Below are 17380 nucleotides of genomic sequence, written 5' to 3'. Positions count from 1 at the left end.
CAGCAGCACCAAGGCAGCATTAGACTGAGAGAGACCCCAAGGCAGCTATGCAGTAACATCAAACATGCCTGACTGCTTCAGACTTCTCAGGGTCTAGCCTCAGTTTAGACTGAGAACCGCTCAGGTTCATTTGGGCCAAGTAAAATGGAGCAAAAGCATAGAGCACACATCCTTTGCATCCCACACTCCAGCTGGACATTGCTGCCTCCCTCAGCTCTGGATGGAACAGCCAAAGCACAAGGGGCAGAATAAAACTGGACACCTCCACATTGCTACCCTCCTGTGCCACAGCACAACACTTTGTGCTCCTGCAGTTACTGGAAGAAAGGATTTGGATGAGGAACTTTCTACATGCTCTGCCACACCCAGCAAGGAAGCTTTTCTACTGTCTCCATACAGCAGTAAGAGGTGCCAAGCAGACATAGGAGTGGAACCAGCCTCTACAGAAGGCTGCAGCCAAAACTAGCACAGTTGAGGTCTTTGCCCTCACTTCATGCCCCACTAGGCTCACCTAGCACAGCCACTCAGTGCTGTCTGATGTCAGCCAGGAGTGCTCAGTTTAAGCAATTTATTCCGGCAGTGGAAGGTGTCAGTCTAGACCTCAAACAGCAGGTGACCTCGCTTAAAGGATGCTTTTACTCTCCTCTGAGTGACAATTAGCCCCAATGCCTCCTTCTGCAACTGTCCTTGGACTTTTAACCTTCTGTCTTCCCAGGCTTTTAACCTTCATTCTCTTCTTCATCCATGACTTTCAAGGACTAAGGCTGAGACAATTGCACCCACTTAGGGTACTCAAGCAAAACTGGTTACCCCTATCCACCCACTCCCAGCAAGGTGCCCAACCCATGAGGACTCGGAATATTAAACAGATTAGATTTTGAGACTTAGTACACCAAACTCTTATTTATTGATTGCTTTTTCTGTGTCTTTGAGATGGAGGTGTCAGAGGAAGTTATTCCCAGCTGAGGGACTGAAGTGTGAAGTCCCCTTGTGTATCAAAGTAGTCAAAGACAGAGAGGTTAAGCCGGTTAGGGAATGTGAACTGGTGGCCTGGCAGGTGGACTGTCACATCATTTTGGTTGACACCAAAAGTGATCTGCAAGGCAAATGGAAAAGTTAGAGAAAGTTTCCTCAAGCCTCTCTAGCACTGCTGTGCCACCCTCTGCTTCACAGGGTGAACAAGCTCAGTAGAATAACCTGTTCATCAACAGCAGGAGTGTTATTCTGGTCTCCCAAGAGATGCCCATTCCCTGCTCTGTTCAATAGTAGCATCTTTGAGCCAGATGGAGCTTAAACATTTGATCCCCACCCTCCATCAGAGCTCAGAGCCCCGAGTGGTGGCACTGGCCAAGTAGGAGAAGCCAGACACCTCCCGTACAGACAGCCCTGAGACAGCCCTTGCAGCTGGGTGTCCTGTGCCAAACACCCTCCCTTCACCAGAGCACGTACAGAGAGTGTATATATATATAAATATATGCATGCCGCACCTCTGCTGTGCCCCCTCTCTGGAAAGGAAAGACAGTTTCCCTGTGCTCTGCACCCCACTCTTCCACCTTCTTTGAGTTGCACACGATGGTGTTCACATCACCATGAGCATCAAAACGGGGATTGAAGTGAAGTCCGAGGAGGGTAGCATCCTTGCCCAGATTCAACACAAAGCTACAGAGAAGGGGAAAAAAAAAGGCAGACATCAGTACAGCTAAAAAAAAAAACAAAACAAAAAAAAAAAAACCATCAATACTATAGTAACATGTTTCTCATTACCATGAGCATCCCTGGGTCTGTTTCTTCAAGCCCAGCTGAGGGTAACCTAAGAGAAACCCTTTGCTAAATTACACAGCTTCCCTAAAAAGGTGGTGCTGTGGCAGTAAGGGGCACTTTTCTGGAGTGATAGGCTCCAGAGTGCCATCCGTGAGAGAGACACCAGTTCCTCAAAACTTTTAATAAGAGAATGGTTCAGTACACAGTGCCCAGAACAGAGTTATCATACACCCAAACCAATTCCCAAGGAGCCAGTTGCTTTCTAAAGATTTCCTTTCAGTCCTGAACAGTTAGCTAGTGCTGCATTCTGCCTGACAGCCACTGCCTTCTCCCCATCCTGCAGGCAGCTGAAATAAACACCATGTCATTAGCTATCCCAAAGTATCTGCAACAGCAGTGGGAGGAAGTTTCCTAGCCTAGTGTCCACCTTGCCTTCAGGCCTCTCACCCAGATGAGAAGAGGCATATTATTTGGCAAGAGAAAGCCTGGGAGGCTTCACTCAGACAGTATCAAACTTCAAAGGCACTGGGAAGAGCTGGGACATGTTTCCTGGAACACCGCTAGTTCTGGTACAGCGGCTACAGGCTCCACCTTACCTGCAAAGGCCCCCCCTGCCAGCCACAGACCTGCACAAGGGTTGGGGGCTGCTGCAGAGGCTCCGCTGGGAAACCCAACCACCCTGACCCCTGCAAATTTAGGGGTACATTTCCACTTAAGCCCACCTGCCTGCTCACCACCTTTCTTCCTTCTTTCCCCACCAGCATGTGAGAGACAAATCCATTGGAGCACCATAAATGTCCCTACTCCTGGCCATCTCCGTGCAGGGGAGAGGATGTGGTGGAGCAGATGGTCTCAAACCAAATCTCAGTATAGACACAGCTTCCATTTCCTTCACCCTGCACTAGAGAGGATGTGGTCACTGCCAGCGTGTGCAGTTGGAACTTCACATCTGCTTTGGCTTAGCCCCTTGGCAGTACTGTGTCTGCAATGTGCATTAGGTGATGACTCACTGGAAGCACTGCTGGTGTTAACCCCTTCTCCTCTTCCACCCAAGGGACAGAGTCCTTTTGCCACAACCTTTTGCAGACCCTCAGTGCGGTGCCCTGGCCGTGCCTGGGCAGTACAGCACAACTCACCTCTTGGCATTTGGTGCAATTTTCCCCTTGACAGTGAGGCGCTGGCCAGGCTTGAGACCCAAGTTGGTACACACTGGTCCCTGGGGAACATGGAAGCAGAGACATTAGCTCAATACCTGCTGGCTCACTTGTTCTGACTTGGCAGCTTTCCCTGCTGCCTTTCAAGACATGCTTTGCTTTGGAACCATGGAGAAACAGGGAAGCTCCCTAGCCCTAGGGCATTGCAGCAAGGACATCCCAGAGAAGTTACCCCAATCGCATGGTACATTTGATTGGAGCTCGATTTCCTAATCTTCCTCCTGCTGCTCTCATCAACATATCTGTATTTCACAGCAGTGAAGGGTAAGAACCTGCACACTCCAATCACACCCACCCCATCCCAAACACACCCATGTGCTTTGTGGGTCTTGTGTCATCACATACAAATCTGTCTGGGATGGATGGCAAGGATGAAGACTCCACTCCCTTCCCCTAGCTCGTATTTGAACTTCAAGCCTTGCCCAGGTCCGAGGACTCAGACACCTTGCTTTCCATCTCCCAACGGCTTGAGCTTTTTTTTTTTTTATGTAGGCTCAGTATTTGCAAGAACATTCTTCTGCTCCACACAGATACTTGCCCCCCACCTTCTCTCTAGGAGGACCAAAGCATCCTGGCAAAACCATATGTACTCATTTTTCATCACAGCAGAGCCAAGACCTCAAGAATACTGAAAATCTTTTCCTATCCCATCTTAAAAAATAAGCTTGCTCTTGGGACAATCCCTGCTTAATCACCCTCAGCCTAATGAACGGCAAATCAAAGAAATGCAATCACTCTTCTGACATAAGCATCTCCCTAGCAGTCACAGAATAGTTAGGGCTGGAAGGGATCTTGGAGATCAAGTCCAACCCCCCTGCTAAAGTAGTTCACGTAGAGCAGGTTGCAGTGTCATGTTCAGGTGGCTTTTGAATACCTCCTGAGCAGCAGACTCCACAATCTCTCCAGCCAGCCTGTTCCAGTGCTCTGTCACCCTCACAGTGAGGAAGTTTTCCCTCATATTCAACTTTAACTCTCTTTGTTTCAGTTTGTGCCTCGTGCCCCTTCCCCTGTTGCTGGGCAACTCTGTAAAGAATCTGGCCCCATGCTCTTGATACCTGCTCTTAAGATAACCTCTCTAACTTCTTAAGGTATTGGAACATAGTACTTGACATTCACAGAACACTTCTGTAAGGCACATTCCTTCCAAGAAAGAGAAGAATAACAATTCAATGACTCATGAAAACTTCAGCAGAAAGCAAACAGCAAGGCTGCCCAGAGAAGATGCTCAAACAGCAATAAATGTTACTGCAGCAGCTTCTCCAGAGTAGAGCTGCAGTAAAACAGGTTACCCAGCTTAGGACTCAACCCAGCGAGGATCTCCACATGTACTGCCCCAAAAGGATCCTACAGGAAAAAAGAACCACTGTTGCCACAACACAAAATAGCAGCCAGCCCTATGTAGTGGATGCAGCAGGGATGGTCCCTCACCAGTAGCAGGCACCCAGCTCTAACAGACCCTCAGACGCTGGGGCTGATGTGCAGGCTAGCACAAGCACCCTCACACCCAGCCAACACAGCCCCACCTCCAGCAAAGCTGCCCCAACCCTCTCTCTACTCACGCAAGACATGGTGCTGCTCTGCAGGGTAGCGCTCCTCTACAACGCAGTGCAAGGGTCCCAGGCAAGTAGCTGCCAGAGCCCCACCCTTGCCTTTAAATAGATGGAGAGCTGAGTTGTCCCAGCCCTTCTCCACCCCATGCACCAATGAGAAGGGTAGCAGGGGTTGGTTTTGGGAGGAGGGAGGGTCTATTAGACAGAGCTGCCTCCTCCCACACTCACCCAGCCTCCTCTCCAGGATGCTGAACACAGCCCTTCCAAGCAGGCTGTGGGCCACTCCAGGAGGAGATCCAGTTGTGTGTGGCCATGAATCCAATGGAAAATAGTTTTACAATGAATGTTTTATTATCCAAGGCTTTTATCCCACATGGAAAATGGTCACATGGATCGAGACTTGGCGGGAAGGGTCTGTAGTGAGGGCGGGGCTCTTCAGCTCTAGTTAAATCGGGAGTAGAAGAAATGTTACTGAGCACACATAGTGCCTAAAAAACTCCTTGTAGTCCAGGTGAAACCCTAGTAACAGAGGACTGGAGCTGCATCCAGGGGCACCCGGCTGCACTATGAATCCTTTCTGTCCCCAGAGACTGCCCAGCTGCTGACCCAGCCTTTACCACCCACTTTTGTAGGTATGGAAACCAAAGGAGGGAAAACAGTCCTTTTTCTACAGAGCCCATAGGTACCTTCAAAACGGTACAGTTCATCGTGGCTGCAGGGCAGAGTAAGCCAGGAGGAAGCTGCCTTGGAAAGCTGGGAAGAAATTATCTGGGAAAGTGCCGTGCCTGGCTCTTGCTTCTACCCTGAACACAGCTAGAGGCCTGAGGAAGAAGGGGATGGGGGCAAAATGCTTCTATCACAATAAGCCATAGGATCTATATGTCTTTTATCTGCCTCTGTGTTCTCTTTGTGGCAAGTATGATTCACTGGGTGAAAGGATTCCTTTGGAAAAAGTTACCCCATTACTACATGGCTCAACTGTAATTACACTGAAAGAGGAGGGAAAATTCAGGCAGTGAGCCAAGCCTGTGGCTTGGAGCTCTCCTTGTCTTGCATATTTGTCTCTAAATCACAAGACGCTCTGTGATTTCCTTAAGAGGCCCAGAACTGAAACTCTCTGAAACAATTTTTTCTTCCATGACTGTGAGGCCCATCAGTTCCCTCTGCTGAGGACATGAGAGTCTCCAGACCTGTTACCCCACTCCAGTATGACCCCTGAGGATGGCACTACTGAGTATTTCCAGTTGATGCCATCAATGCCAACAGAAGTAGCAGGGAGACCCTGTTGCCTGCCTGTTGGAGAGGGCAGAAACAGCCTCCAGACTTTGGCCAGGTTGCTGATCACTTCATGACACAAGAGTAAAGGCCAAAGTGGTCTTCTCTGCTCTGACATGCCTGCTCCCCCTTTCTTCTTCTGGTCACTTGCCTCAGGGTTCGGTCTTGAGTCTGATCAAGGGATCATGTGGTACAGGACAAGAAGTGCTCCATATGAGGAGGAGAAAAAGTAAATAGTCTGCCTCCCTCTACTTGGGATGTGTGTGTTATTAAATCAATTCCTTTCAAATCCAAGGTTTTGTGAGACTGAACCCCAGGCATCTCTCCAAGTACTTGAGCTGCTGCTTGGAGCCATGGTCTAGGGGGCTGGACTGGTAGGTACTGTTGGATGGGGAAGGGAAATGTGTAAATATTTGCTTTCTTTGAGATGGAGGTGGAGGGGGCCTTTTAAAAGCTATGGGGTAATTTCTGTGTTTTCTGCAGCATTCCTGGCAGATGGGAACTGTGACCAAGCCTTAGCAGCCACCAGGTCCTTGAGTTATGTCTGTCCAGGGACCTTCCTCCAAATGCTGCTGGGGAGATTAGAGACCAGCTCATGGCTAAGAGATGATAATGAAGGAGGGCTGCCATTCCAGAGAAGGTGCCTAAAGAACTATTCTCATCAAGGAAATTCAGGTTTCAGGCTTGAGTCTACCTCAGGCAACCTGTATTTGTCTGATAGAAGTCCAGGTGTCTCTACTGACTTTCATGAAACCTTGAATTAAATGGCATTAGCACAACAGGCTAATACCACAGGCAAGGGGGCCATGGGCCACCACCATCAGGACAATGTCACGTCTGCCTTCCTGTTGGAGACATCATAATGAGATTACAAACACTAAAGCTCCAGCATCAGCATCCTCACAAGGGATGGCTGAACTGAGGGGAGGAAAGGTCCCTGCTCACGCTGGTGTCACACCAGGCAGGGATGGTGTCCCCAGGTGTACTGACACCTACTCCACCACACTGGAGACACAGAGGTGCTTGCCTGTGATTTTCAGGAGCAATGTGGTGTAGGAAGAGCCACTGTGGGTTGAGAAGGGTAGAGCCAGACTGGCTAGAGCTGGAAATCTTCACTGCCTGTCACCTCCTTCCTTATCAGTGTGCAGTGGGCCAGCCGGGGGATGTGCCAGCAGTTTAGCAGCCCATTTAATCTGCAAAGGATGCAGATGAGGAAGATGAGGACAGATCGCAACAGACTTCAGTGTCGTGGGCTGTGTGGGAACTGTACACTGAGACATGGCTCTTCTCCTCCACCATTCCTGCTTCTCCTCACCAGAAGAGCTCTCATGCAAAACATTTTAAATCCTAGCTTTGTATTAGAGGGAGAGTCACTGATCTGCATTGTAACTTGGGGAGCAAAGGTCTTCTTTGCTCAGTCCAAAGGGAGCGAGTGGATATGTTGCTGTTGCTTCAAACAGTGGTCTTGTCTATGCCAAACTCTTGGCCAGAGGGAGCCATGAGTGTGGAGAGAGGAGTAATGACTGTGAGATATGACTTCAGCAGCGCCTCACCTCTGGTTATGAGGGTGAGGCAGGTGGTGTTTGCATCTGCACCTGCTTTCTGCAAACTGGGATTGTGTCCTGGACGGGACAGGGCCAGGAAAAAGGAGTGTAGAAGAGCCAGCTGCCATGACAGGGACAGACCAAATTCACAGACAACACAAATATCCAAGCCCAGGCATCACAGCAAAGACCCCACCAGGCATGTACTATGCTAGGTGTAGGCTAGGTGTAGGCTAGGTGCAGGTCCTGACCATGGGCACCTCCAGTGTGGCCTGTGCTTCAGTCACCTGCCTCCTGGGAGTAGCTTGCTAACCTCTCCCTAGCCTTTCCTTGCACAATCTGCTCACTCTCCTTGGAAAGTGCAAATTGCCTTTGTGAGCAATCCCAGACAGTCCTTGAGCTCTTAATGCCTTTGGGGCCTGAACCCATCCCCCATGCTGGCTGTGACCCAACATTCCCGTACAAGGGGCCAGACATCACTATCTGTCCCTTGGGCTGCGCATGATGCTCATTGTGGCTCTTCTCTCAGGGCCTCAGCCTTCTTCCTACACTCTCCTTGGCACTCAAAGAGCCCAGGCTGATCTCTCTATGCTGAGATGGCGCGTTTTCTTGAGATCACAGCCTCCCTCATGGACATCCTCACACCTCCCAACCTCCAAGCTGTAATACACCTTAGGTTGAAGAGGGAAACATGATTGCTAAAAGAGAGTTTCATCATTGCGAGTAGCTTTGATTTAGACTGTGTCTTCTGGTCTGGCTGATAGGCACTGGTATGCCTCAGCATACCCGGACTGGTCCTGCGGTCTGAGGGCTGGAGTGCAGCTAGTGCAAGCTGTGGGGTTGAGTTGGAGCACTGGGCTCAGCCGAGGGGTGGCTCTAAACGAGGTGGTTTGGCAGCTGCCAAAGGAGAAGCCCAGTCAGGCAAGTGTCTGAAGCAAAAGAGGGATGATCTGCCCCAGATCTTCTTGTGAGGGATGCAGCAATAGATGGGGCATCCCGAGTGATGACCTGGGAGGAATGGGAAAGGGCCTGACTGAGAAGCCTGTGGACCAAAGCCTGCTTGTACACTGTGCTCTTCAGCTGGCAAAAGCCTGTTTTGGCTGCAGTTACTCTTGCAGTGATTTGCAACACCTTTCCACTGGGAGAAAGCCTTTGTACCTGTTCAGCCACTTCGTGTTATGTGGCCTGTGGTATTTTAAAGTAAGAATTAGGTGTACTAAACACAGATTTATTATGTTGCGGACACAGAGCCTCACATCAAGAATGAGCCACAGCAGGATCTCCCAAGCTTTGACCGCTGAAACATTTCCAACCACATCCAATTTCCTGGATTAGGAGCCGTCTGTGAGGCTCCAACTCCTGCTGACTCCAGAATCTCTGCTTTCATTAAATCAGTATGGAAATATGTTCCCAAGTGGTGAAGATAATCCTGCAAATGTTATCAAAGCGTACCTGGACAAGTGATTTATCTGGGCGAGCCTGATGTTACAGGTTGGGGAAGCAGGAATGACTCCTTGCACTAATGATGCTGGGATGTGTTAGACACACCTCTAAGTGCATCCTAAAAGGTTCCTAATTCCGTGCTCCCCACCTCCTCCCCTGCACCTCTGGCTGCTCACACTGGGCTCCATCTTGCCTTTTGGGGTGCAAAGTCTGTGGTCTTTACAGTGCTTGGTGGGGAAGGGGGTGCTCCTGGTCTGCCAGTGGGATGGTATCCCTGTGGCTGTGGGATGGACACAAGCACCCTGGCCAGGGAGGCAGGGAGGGAGCTCGGTGCTGGATCGTGGCCATAGGCAACAAGGATCAGCCTGTGTTAGCCCACGGAGGTGGTTGGCCCAAGCTGTTCAAGTGCCCTTCTGGCATGTGAGATCAGCCAGGAGACACCCACTGATGAGGCTTAACTCCTCTGCCTGTTGGGGTGACAGGCAGCAGGACTCCTCACCTGACCATGCTGGAAATACTGACAGCACAGCAAAAAGCCTTTGGTTACCTTGGACGTGAAGGATCCTGACTTCGAGGCAGGAGCACCGGGGCGTTAGCAGATCTTTAATCCCAGCCAGGCAGTGACTGGTCGGGAAGGCTCCAGGCCATCTGCTCTTCACTTTAAGGGTGCTTGGCCCAGGGCAGCACAGCAAAGGCAAGTCAAGGAGGAACGCTTCAGGAAAGCACGTTCTTGGTTTTGACACAGAGAGGTTGCTCACAATGACATAGCCTGGACCAGGGGGTTGCTGCATGTAGAGTATTTCCAAGAGCTACGAACGCAGGTTAAGCCAAGTCTGGCAATTGCTGCTGAGCCAGAGGGGAACAGCAAACCGGGGAGAGCTGGACAGTGAATGGAGCAAGTCTTAAGTTCTGCTGTAAACAAAGTACAATTAGGGACCTCATACAACTCTGATTTTGAAGCCGATAATATTTTTCTTATTTTAAAAAAGTGAAAAATCAACTTCTGACTGGTGGCATGAATTTCCAATTTTCTTCAAATAAATCAAGTCAAAGAAACAGAAGGAAAGGTAAAGATAGAAGTGAAAATAAGTTAGGGTGCAACATATGTTGTTCAGGTTGTGCAGGCACTGAGGCAAGGCTTCAAACCTAACCTATAAGAAATGACAAATTTTGAAAGCAGGGCTGCAAGCTCAGCAAATGCTGACTATAGAGGGGAAGACATTGCCACTGCTTGTCTGGATGTTGGCTAATGACTTCCAGAGGGCCTGCAACATAAGCCCTGCACCACTGCTGCAGGACTGAAAGGTATAATTGTGCTAAAATATGATGCTAAGAATTATTCCTGTGCTGCTCATTAGTGCTGGAATTTTCAAGGGCAAGGAAATGTAGCTCCATGCATGAGGGTCAGACGTTTCGTCATAGGTGTGCCGGAGCAGGAGAGCTGCCGGCTATTGCCTGACTGTGGCCACTGGCTCTGCGCTGCTGCAATACCCAAATTGGTGTCCTTGAGGTGCCTTAGAAACTTGCCATTTATTGAGCCTATTTCAGGCCTGGAGACAACTTGCTGAGACATAGCATATTCACTGTCTCATTTTTTGTCTTTTGTTAAAGTGACTTTTGAGATGTGCTGGGCAGAAGGTTGTTTGCTCTACTTAATATGCAAATTGTAAGTGGATGCTGTGTTTGAACATGTTGCAGCAACCCAGGTGCTGGTTTCAGGTCTTCCAACAAATAGTGCTCAGGAGAAGTATGTTTGTGGAACACAGGCATGTCCTCCTCCAACACCCTTGAGACCGAAACTCAGCTGCATGCCATTTTTCAGCAAGCAATGTGTATAAAAACCTGTGTGCAATGATAATCCCAAAGAAAAGGGTTGCTGTGAGCAGGCTTTGCTGCCAGGAATGACAAGAAGCCTGAAAACACCTGTTTGGTATTTTTTTATGTGTATGGGAAGTGGTACCTAGGGTGTGGGCTGTGATGTTAGTCTCCAAACATGTCAGAAACAGCAGCAGAGATGCTCAGGAGGTGAGACCTGCAGGGAGCCTGAGCACATCAGGTTTTACTCCCTGAGACAAACCCTGCTTGGGCCATTGCATCTACTTTGGCAAATGCATTCATCTGCAGCCAGCCCACGAGCCAGTATTAGAGGCACATCTCATGCTTGGAGAGCCTCCAAAGCACATGGGACTACAAGGCATCAACACAGCTGAACAGAAGCCAAGGCAGGCAAAAGACCAACTTGGCCTTTCCAAAGGGGAATGGGGCCCCACCAGACAGCGAGGGCTGGAGAAAACAGAATTGTGTTGGGACAGACATGCAGCTGCTCTCCCTGGGGGTCCTGTGGGTAGCACAGCTCATCATTCCCCAATACAGATGCATCCTTCTGGCAGGGACAGAGCTGGTGCAGCCTGGGACTGTCCTCCACGGCTTGACTGGGGACCCTGAGTCCCCCAAAATGCCCTTGGGGGTTTCAGTAACATGTGCTGTCCTTCACCTGGTGCCCCAAACATTTAGGTGTCAATGAGCTTTGTTAGGCAGCTGCTGCCTGCCACCCTAGAGCCTGCTGGAACAATTACTGTGGTAAGCTGTCTGTTATCTGCCAGGATCAGCTGTTGAAATGGGAGGGTGTTGCAGCAGGGCTTGGCACTCTCATTTCCCTGAGGCTTACACTACTGGGGGGGAGAAAGTCCAGGGCACTTTCTGATGCTATCACAGTTTGGAGGCTGTGGAAAGCACTGGGATCTGTCATTCTCTGCCATGCTGCTGGTTCCCACTCCCTTGCAAGGGGGTCCAGACACCCTTGAGGCCAGTGGGCACACACACATCACTGCTGTGGTGAGGCTGTGTTGCTCTTTTGAGAGTTTTTGCAAGTGGATCCTTCCAAAGAAGCCCTTTGCAGAGCCATCTCTGCTGCTGCCACCAAGAACAGCCACCCATCATCATGTCCCACATAAGGGCCTGCTCTCCCTCACCTCTGTCTTCTTCAGCTTCCTTTGCACTCTGGGCAGAGAGCAGGTGCTGAAGCAGCCCACCCACACCCACGTTGGGCTTTGCCAGCCTGCAGCACGTGGGAAGAGCTGACCTTTGGTGCTCAATCCAGTCCAGGTGTAAACTGTCCACACCTCATGCGAAAGATAGGATTCACACTGGGGATCTCCTTAGTTCCCTCCTAGAGATCCTGAGCTTGGGGCAGATTAACAGCAGCAGCTGGTGGGGTGGTAATGCAGGTCATTTTGTCAGGAGCACACCCCCAGCACTGGCAGCACAGACATGCTCTCCCTCTCTTCTGCCCGATGTTCCTGGGCAGAAGCTCCTTTCACAAATAAAGATTGGGTCATTTTTCCAGAAGAAGGCCAAGGACCAGCTCATGTCCCAGTAGAAGTGGGTGACTTGTGAGAAGGGTGGGAAGCATGTTGGTGCACTTAGCACCAAAATGAGCAAAATGGCTTTGTTCTACAGGATTGTAGTCTTGCTCTTGTTGTGATGGACATGGAGGCCAAGCACTGACAAACTCCTGACTTTCACTGGAGGGGTAAATCTTGACATGCCAGCCAACTGCTCAACCAAGTGCTTAGGTTGGGGGTTTTTCTGTGGGAGAGTTTTGAGGATTTTATGAAGCATATTTAGGCTGTGGGCTGCTGTTTGAGAGATGTTTTGGTCGAGAATAGGATCACAGATTGAGCAAGGGGTTGATGAGATGCAATATCAGCTTCTGATTCACCTCGTCACAGTGGGAACCTGGGGGAAGAAGGGTGGATGTTCACTTGCAGCATCCATGTGCCAGTGCTGAGGTGGCTTCATGCTTTCATGAGCATGAAGCCTGCTCTTCTCACTCAGCATAGAAGGTAAGGGAGGGTCCATCAGCCAGACAGGTATTTTTGGATATACCCTCTCTTCCCCACAGGCAGCTAGTCTGTGAGGCATGGCCATGGTCTGTTCAGCCCACAGCAGGTTCAACAGATACACCATGAAGCCAAAGGCCACTGCACCATCTAAAAGTTTCCCTGTACAGAGTAGATTACCTTCAAAAACCATAGACATCTGAGAGGTACTGGCCTCCATGTCCACAGGCATTTGCTCCAGAAGCAGGAACAGCTGGGATTCATTATTTCCATTCTCACCAAAGCAAACAGGGGAAAACCAGGGGAGTTCTCCTGGTCTCTGCACTGGCTATATTTAGTCAGACAGGTTCAATTTGTGATATAATCCACCTCCTCCCATTTAAAGGGAAGATGGGAGATGAGAGGAGTCCCCAGGTCAAGCCCATGATGAGGAGGTAAGCTTATAGGGAAAGCTCTGTCTCTACAGGGTCTGCTGTTGTGTAACCTTGCCCTGAGTGGGACAGGACCTTTGCAGGACCTACCCCTAAGCCAAGCTCTGGGCAAGGCATCCCCCATACCAGGCAGGGTGAGCATCCTGGATTTGTTTCACTGGCTCTGCTGGGGGCAGAGAGAGATTGCTGCTGAAAGAAGCAATCCAAGGGCCACTGCTGGGTACAGATATTGGGTTGGAGCACTGTGAACCTCGTGCTGGGCAGCCCCAAAAGAAGGCAACTTCTTTAGAAGTCAGTTTTGGCACTCCATGAAGTGCCTGCTGGACTAAGAGCATATGGAGAGGTCCAGAAATGGGGAGCCAGCCTCCACACCCTTTGGTGACTGCCAATCTGTTGTCTGTTCAGGATAAGAGCTTTAGGGGAGAGAAGTCTCCCTGGACAAGCAGGCATGAGCCATGACTTTCTTGGAGAGAAACAAGCAGGGGGCAAAAGCCCCAGCCCTCCCAAAATGCACCCCTTCTTAACAATAGTACTGTCAGCAAGGACTGTATGTGTGACAGAGCTCCCCATGGCTCTTGAGGACTTATCTAACCCCTAACAAGATGCAGTGAGACGTGCCGTTCTGACAGTCCTTCCCTGGAAAACAAAGGCACTTGTCTCTCTTTGTGGTGTTCTGTTTATTTGAGGGAAAGGGAAGGAGAAACAGCAGAGAGCAGAACAGGGATTTGCCCCACGTGGTGCTTTATTCATCTGCCCTGGGGGTGCAAGCTCAGCTTTGTGGGCAAGGGACGTTTTACCTGCTGAGCAGGTCCATGAGGACCTGTGCCCACGAGCAGGGATGAGTGAGCAGGGATGAGCGGTGGAGGGAGAGCAGTGGCTGGGGAAAGGACCCATCAGATCTGGTGGGGCCGGGCTGCTGAGGAACAGCTCTGTGAGTAGACAGAACTGCTTCTCCAGCCATGAAGGTTTGGGTCTGAGGAGGGTGGTCAAAACTACAATCAGCCTGTCAAAATGAGCCAAAGCCCTCAGTCTTCCCAAGCTGGCAACCCAGCCACTTGGCACAGGCTCTCACCCCACCTTCCCTGGGGCCTGGTCCCCTCTCAGAAAGACTCAGCCAGTCTCTTGGGTGCCACAGAGGAACCAGGGCTCTGTTTCCCCCTCTCCTCCTCCTGCAGTGCTGATGGCTGCAGCGGGATGACTGCCCACTGTGCTCAACACTCCCTGCTGGTGGGCGAGGGTACCCATGAAGTTGCTCGACAGGTAAAACCTTTCCTCCCTGGGAAGTCTCTCCCTGCATTTTGTGACTGCTTACCTGTGAGCCAAGGATGCCTTTTTGGCAGTTCCAGGAGAGGGCCCGGCTGGGTGCGGAGTGCTGCTTTTCTCTGGGATTTTATTACTTGCTTTGTTTCTCAGGGTGTCTCAGTTGGCCTTCTTTCAAGCTCACCATTGCTTCATCACTATTCACTCTTTTCCTTCCACCAGCCCTGCACAGACCCCACACATGGCAGAGAAACCACAGGCAGCACCTGGCACTTTCTGGAAATCTCTCTAGCAAAAAGAACCACAGCTGAGCCTTGCTACAAGCTCTGTGTAGCCTGAACCATCCTTGTGATGTGTTTCATGGGCAGGGCCTCTGCTGCTGCTGCATTTCCATCTCCTTATCCTTGGGTCTGCTCAGAGAAGCCCTGACAGAGAAAACCCAACCCCTCCACGTACATACCTATTCTTGGGAATCAAGAAGGGTTGATGAGGTTTGATCAGGTCAGCCTCAGAGATACTGGGCTCAACCTCTTGAAAGCGTGCAATGTGAGTGAAGAGCATGGCTGACCAAAGCTGATGTGCTGCTGCTGCCTGGGGAACAGTCTCAAGGACTGAACCTGGATGCTAACCAGCTCCTCATCAAGTTGCCATTTCCCCTTTGTGAAACTTGCTTTCCCACTGCAGAAAGGTTAGGCTGTGCCTAGCACATGGCTGCATCTTAGCTCACTTGGGAAACTGATGGTTTTACCTCTCAAGGTGAAACTGGGATGCTGGGCTCTGCACTGCTATTCCCATATGGAAGTGGGAATATGCTTGGCCATGCTGTCAGCTGACCATCCCTCTTTCAGGCAGGAGGGTAACTGTTGGCTTGGAGTGATACTCTCATGGGGAGACTGGACAATTTGTGAGAAAGGCATGCTCCTGGCAAATAATGTGCCACAAACACTTTCTAGGCAGGGGGTGATAGCTGCTGGAGATGGGATGGCCTAGTTTGCTGGGCATGTGCTCTCCCTTTTCAGGGGAGACCCACACATAGTTCAGAAAGGTTTGCGTCCTTTGGGTTTTTTGGCCTGGCACAGGACTGCCAAAGGTAGAACGGCACCCCTATATATTTGCAGGGCCTGCCTCTGTGCTGAGTGCCCAAGGAAGGTGACTCAGCCCAGCCATGCAGAGCCCCAGAACTGTGCCAGCATACAGGTACCTGCAGTGGGCAGGGAGGGGTGAATCCCAGGAGAAGCCAGAAAGCAGAAATGTATTACATTTCACAGCTGAGCTTATGCATCCTTTTTAGCTTTCTGTAGTATTTCTAACGACAGTATACCCTTTGGTCCCTCCAAGAGGCTGAAACATGAAATGCACTGCTTTTGTTTCCTACTTTCCTTTTTAATGCAATGCTGTTCAGTCTTCTGGTTTGTGCGTGCATGATTCCAGAAACACCATGATACCTGCTAAAGAGAATCATCCAGCACTGTCATACCATGGGTCAGATCTCAGCAGCACCAGCAGTGCTGATGGAAATGCAGGCTTAAACACGTAGCACAAGAGAGAGTCAGAGCTGGCCTGGTCAGGGGGAGAGAAGATGGCCAGTGAGCAAGCAGTGTTTTGGGATGAGAACAGGGATCCTGAGATTTCTCAAGGCATCTCCTCCCTGGGGGATTACCATACATCTCTGGGTCCCTCCCATGACCCACCAAAACAATTTCAACTGGACGTTTTGCAGAGGGCTGGCACACCGGCTGTTATCACAGAAAAACTGGGTGCCTGGACAAAAGCCTGCTGCTCACCCACACCTTGCACAGATGGCTCCCCTGGCTCCCACTTCTGGTGGCATCTCAACACCACCCTGGCTGCAGGAGGACCAAGTCCCTGTCCCCCTCTGTCTGCAACCAGGACAAGCACCGACAGGCCCCAGCTCCCCAGCAAGCCTTTGCCCAGCTGGCAGGTTTCAGCTCTGCCTGAGGAAGTGCAGTGAGCTCCCTCTCTGCATTGCACCAGGGTGCCAAGCCCAGCTTCACTGCTAGCTGTGCCTGTGGCACTTGTGACCACAACCCTGGCTCTCCCAGGGCTGCGATAGCTGGGCATGCTGTGGTGGCAACCTCAGTGGTGTGGCAGCTGTCCTGCTCTGGCTATTTGTGGCCTCCTCCTGTTGAAACATCACCCCTCGAGGGCAAACCTGCTGGGCACCAGTGAATGAGTTGGGATGAAGGTGAAGGCTGCCATTACATCATCAAGTTTGAATTCGTGCAGCTTCCCAGCATGCTGCGACCACAGTCACAGGTGCTCTCCTTCCCCCTGCCTGGCCAGCCCTGTGTAGCTGCAGAGGAGAAGGGGATTACACTGTTCTGTGCAGTCTGGCTGCTCACCCACTGGGTCAATAACTGCCCTCCATGTGAGTCTGGAAATGGGCACTGCACATGCGTTGGGATTGCTGTACCCCTCAGAAGGGATTGCAGATGGCTGTGGATGTTTCTCCCATCCTGCTCCTTTCATAAAGACTTAAAGTACCTGAAACTGCTGCTAAGGGGTTTACAGCAGTGTCTGAACCAATTACATCCTTTTTCACTTTGACCTGGAAAGGCAAAACCAAAATGTGCTACGGTTCTGAAAAATACAAGATGAGAATCTTGTAATGATGCAGCTGATGGAGCAATGAGTAAAGCAGCAAGCAGGGTATCTGGTGTTCATTAGGAGGGGATGAAGAGTACTGCATAAGTCAACTTTTGAAAGGAGGATAATGTGCAAGCTGGAAAGCATACATCTATAGCAATTAAACTATAGAGCTCTGGTGGAGGGCATGGTCCCCTGGAAGTGTGACAGAAAATGCCCGTCACAGAAGGAGCTGATTAAGCATGCACAAAAGAGAGCTGTGACTTGAATGCAGACTGCAGGGCTGTTGGCCACATTGTGTGCCATTTGCTGTCCAGGACACAGTCTTGTGCTTGCCAGCAACCAAGCTCTCCTGAGCAGAGACACTTGCGTGACCGAGCCGCTGCCAGCCAGAGCTGTGGGCTGAAGAATGAGCTGTCATGAGAAACAGCTCTGGAGCAGGGAGCTGCAGCT

At 50.6% G+C, this 17380-nt stretch overlaps 2 protein-coding genes across 2 annotated transcripts in view; one reads left to right on the top strand and one right to left on the bottom strand.

Annotated features, from left to right (window-relative positions):
• The window catches only part of LOC137474548 (arf-GAP with dual PH domain-containing protein 1-like), a 177282-nt gene that overhangs the window by 12631 nt on the left and 147271 nt on the right, over positions 1-17380 (top strand). The window lies entirely within an intron of this gene.
• LGALS1 (galectin 1) lies at positions 876-4656 on the bottom strand. Its single transcript, XM_068191203.1, has 4 exons — positions 4535-4656; positions 2898-2977; positions 1488-1659; positions 876-1096 (listed from the first exon to the last, which is right to left on the bottom strand). The coding sequence occupies exons 1-4, from the start codon at positions 4541-4543 to the stop codon at positions 953-955; spliced, it is 405 nt and encodes a 134-aa protein (XP_068047304.1). The 5' UTR covers positions 4544-4656; the 3' UTR covers positions 876-952.

This window comes from Anomalospiza imberbis, chromosome 5 (genome assembly GCF_031753505.1).
Source record: "Anomalospiza imberbis isolate Cuckoo-Finch-1a 21T00152 chromosome 5, ASM3175350v1, whole genome shotgun sequence".
Classification (NCBI taxonomy): Eukaryota; Metazoa; Chordata; class Aves; order Passeriformes; family Viduidae; genus Anomalospiza; species Anomalospiza imberbis.
This window is presented reverse-complemented; position numbering and strand designations above follow the sequence as displayed.